A 9230-nucleotide genomic window follows, 5' to 3' on the forward strand; every position below is an offset into this window, starting at 1 on the left:
TAGGTACCTATGACATACCAGGTACGTTGTAAAGGCACTGTAAGGGTTAAATGAACAAGACCCACAGGGTCGACCCCACAATGTCTGTCCCTCTGTATGTCTTGCCCTGTGTCTGTCCATCTGTCCCTCATTTCCCCACTCACAGTTTCCACTCATTTTGTGTTCTGCTGCCGTCTCGATGCTGAGTAAGTGTTTGAAACAAAGACGTTGCTGCTGACACCCCAGGAACCGCAGGTTCACACCGGACAGCAATTATTTTATTTGCATTGTCAGGAAGACAGACCCAACCAATTAGCCAGGAAGCAAATCAACGCCAGGCTATGTTCAAGTGCAAATGAATGAATCAGCTCGGTGACATCTGTAGACGCTCTTCACGATGGAAGATTGATGGAGCCCTGGAACTGCTCTATAACCGCTTGTCAACCTTGCAACTCCTATCCTCCTAACTCAGCAAAATGAAACAAACTGTATCATACAATTACAATCACGTGATTATATCACCAAGGGGTTTATGAAACTCTTCCAGCTGCACAACACATGGCCAGGTCTTGAAATGCCCCATTGCACGCAGAGGGGTTGCTGAATCTGCAGCCAAGAGATTTTAATAATAACTAATATTATTTGTTTCTGCTCAAGTCGCTGCCCTGAACAGCTTACAATCTAAATGTTGTTACCTGGTGAACAGGGAGATGAGCAGAAGGAGCTTATAATGGAATTTGAACCAAGTTTACCCACTTCAAAGGCTGTGACAATATCACTGATATACTGTACTCTTTGGTCCAGCTCTGTCCTATAAGCAGAGCTCTTTGGGTGTATAAATCTGGGCTCAAAATCCTCCAGATCTTCTCTCCGGTCCACTAAAACACCAAGAAGAAATGAAAGGGGGAGAAGAGGCGTGTGCTGTTCCTGGAGAAGCTGAAGCCAAAGGCAATAGTAATGAATCTCAATGCACCACAGCTTTTAAGTGACATAAATGACAATTAGAGATTGAGAAGGGAGATCACAGCCAGTGCGAATGCATGCTGCGCTGTTCACTGACCGCTTTACACACAAACAACGCGATCATTTTACTGCCTTGAAGGTTATTGAATTTTCAAATACATATGTAGCCTAGTCCCCTGGCTATTATCTTTCCCTTGACCCTAACATTATAAGTCCTATTAGACACAGGCATTGTGGGGGATAAGCTCTCTCATGGAGGCCTAGCTTGCTGTTGCAGCATGGATACACTATTGTTGTATCCAGGGGCTAGTCTAACAACAACCAGAGAGTGTCATCCCTGGGGAGGATACTGGCTGGGTCACATGCTCATGATGTGATGCCTGTCAGTATCAGACCTGCCCTGTAATGGGGCAGGGTTACAAGCCCCTCCCCTGGGGTACATACGTTGACACTCTCCCAGAAGTCAGGAGGCTCTCTTCCCTCCCCCTGTGGAGTGGAAGCACTTACCTTTTAGCTCACCAGGGCGTAAAGAGCTGAGAAGGGCCCTGCAGGGCCTCAAGCCCTGTGGGTACTACTTCAGGGAATGTGCCTGTCATAACTACGTGTATGCTGCTAATAAAGACCCAGTTGAACCCATACACTGGCGACACACTTTATTCGAGCTCGGCTAGTCCCACGAATTCGGGTATACCCGGGTGTATTGAGGTTTGTGACTGTTTTCTGCCCGAGTATATTGGGATATTTCCAGGCAGGGATTGAAGCATTTTATTCCCGCTGGCTGCAATACTGCACAGTATATCTATATATACTGCATTACAATTCATGAATTTATGCCATCTGGTAGACACGCGAAGCATTGCAGCCTATTAAATCCTAATCATTATCATTTAACAGATCAGCCGCCCGTCAGCCAGGCATGAACCCAGGCTGGGAAGGCAAACGCAACGGGGCTTGTCAGAGGTGAGGAGCGGCGCATTCCAGGTATCTGCCAGGTACATACTGGGTATTTGCTCGAATAAAGTGTGTCGGTGCAGTATGTTGTAGATACTTGACTGGGCCAGTATCTGAGTTGCCAGTGCGGACCATCCTGGCTGCACAAGGATCCTCACCGGCTGGAGGCGCTGTGCTACGAATGATCATTATTGAGAGCCTGTCCTGACACCTCCCCATACCACCACAGAGTTCTCAGGATCTCAAAGGTATGCACCGCACCAGAATACACGGTAGCTCTATGATCTCACTTAGGGTGGGGGAAAAGGTGCTACACATATATGCACCAAAACAGTGAGAATACAGAGAGGGTCTTGCAAATGATTTCAGCGCATTTCCGTTGCTCGCTACGGAGCTAGAAAAGCAGCTGGAAAATGAGCTGATCCTTGTGTGAGTCTGCAATGCAATTTAAGGAAACGTAGCCGTGGAGTTAAGCATTATGCAGCTGAAATATAATATGCAGATTGTGCAGAAATTGCCAGCAGCTATTGTGTGAGGATCAATAACATGAGAGAGGAGATGTCCTCCTTCCCATTCCATCATCTGGAAGAATTGGGAACATCTGCTCAATGCTAATAGTTCCTTAATACCGAGGGATGAAGCTGTTTAGTTTGTATTCAGAGCTAGATTGCTGTAACCTGACGTCTCTTTTTAAGAAAGATTAGATACTGAAATGACCTGATTAACTATGGCATATTCAAAACATAAAATGAGCAGTTTCTTAAGGGAGAGGGGGAAATATTGGTAGAATTGTTACATTAAAGGGGCTAACCACCTCCACATGCAATGGCATCCTTCCTCCAATAAATTCCAAGAATGATGCAGAATATTTATATTCACCTTCATGTAATCTTTATACATATTATTAAAAAGGTACAGCAGCACAGTTTCACCTTTTAAGTATACCTCAGTAACATGGAGTGAGTACCTACTCATTGCAAGGCAGGCTCACTCATTGGAAAGCAGTCTCACCCAATGGAAGCCAGTCTCATTCATTGCATGGCAGTCACAATCAATGGAAGGCAGTCTCATTCATTGCATGGCAGTCACACTCAATTGAAGGCAGTCTCGCTCATTAGGGGGCAATCTGACTCATTGACAGTTAGTCTCACTAATTAAAAGACAGTCTCACTCATTGGAGAGCAGCCACAGCACTTGGAGAGCAGTCTCACTCCCTGGAGGCACTCATTGGATGGTAATCTCACTCATTTGGGGGCCGTCTCACTTATTTGAAGGTGGCCTCACTCATTAGAATGTTCCATCACTCACTACAAGGTAGCCTCACTCATTAGAATGTTCCATCGCTCACTACAAGGTAGCCTCACTCATTAGAATGTTCTATCGCTCACAACAAGGAAGCCTCACTCATTAGAATGTTCCATCGCTCACTACAAGGAAGCCTCACTAATTAGTTTGTTCCATCGCTCACTATAAGGTAGCCTCACTCATTAGAAGCTCTCACAGAAATCAATGGCCTCCCGCTCATGCAAGCATTTTACATGGCTGACTGCTTTAACTATGAAAACAAAGGTACATGCTGCACACCTACATAGAAAAAAATGAGAATGATACAATTACCGGTGCTCCATGCGAGAGGATGATAGCCTGCAGCATACCCAGGAACATACAGAGCAAGAAATCGCAGAGAACTGATGGATTTTCTGAATACTAATTTATTAAAGCCAAAAACATACAACGTTTCGACCTAGTGGTCTTTCTCAAGTGATATAAAGTGGCCACTGTAAACGTTGTATGTTTTTGGCTTTAATAAATTAGTATTCAGAAAATCCACCGGTGCTCTGCGATTTCTTCCTCTGACTTCTTTAACTGCAATACACGCTGCTACTTAGCACTGCACCTGCATTGTATACATTCCCCAGTACAGCTTTGCATTTAAAAAGGATGCTTTGCGAGAGCTAAACCCCTTCGCAGCGCATTGCTGGTTTCTCCGGCTGTGAAGGAGTTATAGAAATCTGCCTTGTGCACATCTTCTCTGTGACTCACCGCTGGGTAGTTAGAAGGAGTGGCTTTGGTCCCCTAATCGAGGATTCAGTGTAGAAGCAGCAGTGAGTGTGTCTGGAAGGGATTCCGTTCTCTGAGCTCTCCTTCTGCATGCTGTCATTCTAGAGATGTGGGCAGAATCGTCCAAGAGGTGAGACTTTTAAACGTGTTATTTGATGCATTGTGTGACCGCACTACTCTCCGACTGTGCCTTCTGTATGTACATGTTTTAGGTTCTATAAGACCAGCTGTATTTATTAAACAGAACATTTTTTGATTGTGTGGCGAGCTGCATAGGGTAGAGAAGTCCCGTCCAGCTCAAGTAGAAGAATTGCATACTGTAGGTTAGAGAAGTCCAGCTCACGTAGAGGAACTACACTATTTCTATGTGCAAAACGTCGATCGATGCTGCCGGATAATGTATTAAAGAAACCACCAAACTTCAAACACAGAATTTTCCCTTCTCATTGGTGTTCTTATGTTTCTCTGCCGTACTTATGTAGAAATGGGAAATACCTGTTTAAAAAAAAATGTGTGTGGACCATTCACTTCTAACAGAGACAAAAAGATCAGACAGAAATAGGGAATGGGGTTTATTAACCTACAGCACGCATTTCTTTTACTTTTAGCTGGAGTTTTTTTTTGCTTGGGGACTTATGTTGGAAAAGCTTCATTTTTCTCTATTTGTAAAATAGTTACATAGTAGATGAGGTTGAAAAAAGACGTAGGTCCATCAAGTTCAACCGATGCTAAATTTAGACAACAGATACTTTATCCTATATCTATACTTATTGATCCAGAGGAAGGCAAACAAAAAACCCCATTAAGGGGAAAAATTAATTCCTTCCCGACTCCAAGAATTGGCAATCGGATTAATCCCTGGATCAACATCCTTCCCATGTATACTTATTTGGTATATCCCTGTATACCTTCCCCATCTAATGAAATGAAATGAAAAATGAAATGTGAGGAAGTACTTCTACCCCGAAAAAGGTGGTGGATACGTGGAATAGTCTCCCAGCAGAGGTGGTAGGGGCTAATACAGTAAGGGAATTCCAACATGCTTGGGATAGACAGAAGGCTACATGTGAAAGAAAGCCAAAGATCAAATAGGATCTGCGGTTTTACAGCAGACAGGAAACTGGACAGATTCAGTGGTATTTACCTGCCATCAAATTCTGCTTCTAGATTTTTTATTTCAATGTATATTGCTGTGTGCAGATTAACCCATTCTTTGCCAGGGGACCGTGTAACTAAGGATGCTAAATGACTGTTACTTAGATTGGCGTTCATGCGCAAGAGAATATTTCTTGTTTTCAAATCCCTTATGTTCAGTAAAGACAAGCCTCAATACAACTGGCATATCCAGTCCTGGGGTGCTGACTTCCACACGGGGAGTATTAATACGTGTACATGTTACCCGACACCTTGGCTGTTTTGAGATGACAGTATTTATCACCTGTCTTATTAAAATGTACCATTTCGCTGCAACATTGTGTTACAAGGAAGGGGTTAAAAAGATGCATTATTTTTTATTATATTATATTTATACTAACCTTCATAAGGCATCAGAGGGCTCATTATAAATTTGCACTTTCAAGTCACTAAAGATTCTGAGAATGGTCTCACTGGGAATGGAAATATTGATATTTAATAAAAACTTAGACTTAAAAAAAAAAAAAAGCAATACGCATGATTTTTGTTTTTATTAGATATTTCATGCTTTTTTTAAATGAAGATTGTCTTGTTTAGATGTGATTCTCTAGCCCTTGTGGTTTTAGGTGCTGACCACTTATGACTGCCTCATTCCTGCTTAATTAGCATAACTGGAGGAGTGTAGTTCATCACCTTTCATCTGATTTATGTTTAAGATATATTAAGAAAAATAACGAAATGTTGTACATTATATTCAAGAGTTCTTTTATTAGTGTTCTTTACCGCAATAGTTACTAGTTGTATCAAGCTATTCCTTTATACTGTGTATAATAAATATATGTACTGTATGTGTGTGTGTGTGTATATATATATATATATATATATATATATATATATATATATGTGTGTGTGTGTGTGTGTGTATATGTATATATATATATATATATATATATATACACATATACATATACATATATATACATATATATATACACAGTGTTCGACAAACCTATACATTTGCTCGCCCCGGGCGAGTGGATTTAACATCGTGGCGAGCTCCTTTGGCCCAAGCAGCACACATTTGGTACTAGGTGGCGAGTAGATTTTTTTGTGTGGCGAGTAGATTTTTTGGTGATTTGTCGACCACTGTATATACATATACACACACACACACACACACCACTGAGATCCATGAGATGTGATAACCTGCCAATATTTCCAATGTTGTCTTTCACTCCCAGTTGTACTGCGCTACAGCTTACATTAGCGCAATTACCTGTAAATAAGACATTAATCTACCTGTGAGCTCTGCAGGGAAGAGTCTTGTATAAGCATAATGGGAGGAGTGTAATTCATCACCTTTCATCTGATTTGCAATGGAAAGACAAACAACTAAATGTTGTACATTTTATTCTAGTGTTCTTTTAGCATTTTTTACTGCAATAGTTAATAGTTGTATCAAGCTATTCCTTTACACGGTGTATATGTAATTGTCTTTCACTCCCTGTTGTACTGCGCTGCGGCATATATTAGCGCCATCAACTGTAAATAAGTCATTACATCTACCTGTGAGCTCTGCAGGTAGGCGTTAAGAAGAAGCACAGCACACGGCAGTAACATGAAATGCCTGTGTATTTCATATAAAAAGGAATATTTGGTAAATACTCCTCGACTCGCTACTATGAAGGCGAGAAATGGAATTTGTAAAGCTGAAGGTATTGTAGGTTGAAGAATGGATCAAATAAAACGATGACTCTGAATCATATATCCCTGGAGGAAATATAAATATAAATAACTAATTTTCATCTCATTTTTCGACACTGAAAAAAGAAAAAGGTTCCTTTTTTTCCCCCAGTGAAATAATCTTCTTACTACCTGTTTGCTTTCTTAAAACAGCAATCCCCTCCAGAACCCTGTATGAGTTTAACTCCTAAAACGTTAGTATCTTTCACCCTGAGCATGTCCTGCTCTTAAAAAAAAATAAAAAAAATGATATTAATCTTGGCGGTAACATTATGGCCACGCGTATAGTGCCCGCGACGGGCGACGCCACCCAAAAACAAATACATTGCTGCCGCCGCGTGCGCTTATAGTAAGTGCAACGGCGGCAATGCGACAGAGCGACATTGCGTCGCGTAGTTTGGATGCCGGGAATATTTGATTTTTCAAGGGCTGTCGCCGCATGTGACAGCCCCATATCAAATCAAATGCCCGGAAGCCTGCGACGCCGCCGCGAGGCGAAATATAACTTTCACTAGCGGCAACGGGTGACGTCACCCGTCCCGTCACCGGTCTATACGCGCGGCCTTAGACTGCACTGGTCTCTGGGGAGAGTTCCATTTTAATCTCCCGAAAACTTAAGATTTCAAACACACATCTCCCGATCAGAACCTCAGATTTTGAAAATAAAAACAGGAAGAGATCTCTTAAACAAAAAAATTAGATGAAAAGAAAAATGTCTATCACCAGAAAATGTTCCTTTAATAATTAACTGATTACATTTCTCTAATTTCTACGTATAACTCCTCCTATTGTCCCTTTGAATTGCTGTCTATAACTCCTCTTATTACTCCATAAAACCGCTCCCTATAACTCCTTCTATTGCTCCATATAATCTATCCTTCTAACTCCTCCTATTGCCCCATATAACTGCTCCCTATAACTCATCCTATTGCCTCCCACACAGAGGCATGTAACTTCTACTTTGATGAGACACAGGAGGAAAATAATTCCCGGATTAGCAGCACAATTGCCTTGATACACAGAACCTTAAATAGACACTTTATATGGCCAGGCTATAACGGACGTCTCCCAATGGATACTAAACATGTTCCTGGCTTTGCTTTCTGTTGAACGGTCAGAGAAAGCATTGTGTTATGTGGTGATACAAGAACCTTGGTTATTTGATGGGGTGAATGCATGGCTGGTTCAGAACAAACATACTTGAATATATGAATACACAATATCCTTTAAATGGCACCAACACGTGCTCCCAATGCAATGAACTGTAATTTGTCTGTCTATTTCTCTGTCACTCTGCCCAGCACTGGATCTGAAACCAGCTCGGAAATTACTATCTGAGAAATAAAATATTATCACTTTGATGGGTTCCTCTCACAGGAGGGAATGGTGGTAGAGTGATGTGTGACCCTACAACAGGTATGGAGACCTGGCTGGTTATTTCAACAGTCACAATATTATAGCGTGTAACATAATCAAAGTTGCAGTTTCACTCAATGGAAGGCCGTCTCACTCAATGGAAGGCAGTCTCACTCAATGGAAGGCAGTCTCACTCAATGGAAGGCAGTCTCACTCAATGGAAGGCAGTCTCACTCAATGGAAGGCAGTCTCACTCAATGGAAGGCAGTCTCACTCAATGGAAGGCAGTCTCACTCAATGGAAGGCAGTCTAAGGCTGAGATTATACCAAGAGCTGCGGGGCGGCTGCTCAATTCTGTGATGTGATGTCACCCAGCGTTGCTGCCGTGCAGCATCTTGGTTATCCCGGGGAGTGAGAGCAGAGGAGGCTTGGAGGTGTGACAGAAGCGTGGCCGTGAGCGGTTCGCCCTCATTGGCTGAACCGCTCACGTGACACGGCTGTCGCGTCAAGAAAACAGTTTTGCACATCTCTTCAGGAGACTGCCGCCCTGCAGCTCCAGGCGGCGCACTGGTATGTAAAGCATCAGCGGATTTCAGCAGTTTGTTTTCCAGCCGCGCGGCATCGCCGGCGACTTCTGGAATAATCACGGCCTAACTCCCTGGAGGGAAGTCACTCACTGGAAGACACTTTCGCTCAATGGAGGGCAGTCACAAATTTGAAAACGGTCTCGCTTATTGAAAGGCACTTTCAGTCTTTGGAGGCAGTCTTACTATTTTAAAGCAGTCTCGCTGACTGGAGAGGCAGTCTCGCTGACTGGAAGGCAGTCACTCTCATTAAAGGAGAAGGGACAAACATTTACTCCCTTTATTTGAGTCAGGTCTCTCTGCCACGCACTTCTGTTTCAAATGCATGAAACCAGGTAAATAAATATGAAATAATTGCTATTTCATGCTGATTCCTGGCACTGTCAGCGCAGGAGGTAAAAAGCAAAGTACAACAGAGCAGAGAAAGCAAAGTGAAAGCTGCTGGCAATAAATGTAAAT

At 42.5% G+C, this 9230-nt stretch overlaps 1 protein-coding gene across 2 annotated transcripts in view; it reads left to right on the top strand.

The window, feature by feature from the left end:
* The first annotated feature begins 3972 nt into the window (after positions 1 to 3972).
* Positions 3973 to 9230, top strand: part of SPHKAP (SPHK1 interactor, AKAP domain containing) — a 141752-nt gene continuing 136494 nt past the window's right edge. For both annotated transcript variants that reach the window (XM_075570162.1, XM_075570164.1), the window contains exon 1: positions 3973 to 4084. In XM_075570162.1, coding sequence (XP_075426277.1) covers positions 4062 to 4084 — 23 coding nt within the window. In that variant the 5' untranslated portion in view covers positions 3973 to 4061. The remainder of the gene's footprint in view (positions 4085 to 9230) is intronic.

Source organism: Ascaphus truei, chromosome 14 (assembly GCF_040206685.1).
Source record: "Ascaphus truei isolate aAscTru1 chromosome 14, aAscTru1.hap1, whole genome shotgun sequence".
Classification (NCBI taxonomy): Eukaryota; Metazoa; Chordata; class Amphibia; order Anura; family Ascaphidae; genus Ascaphus; species Ascaphus truei.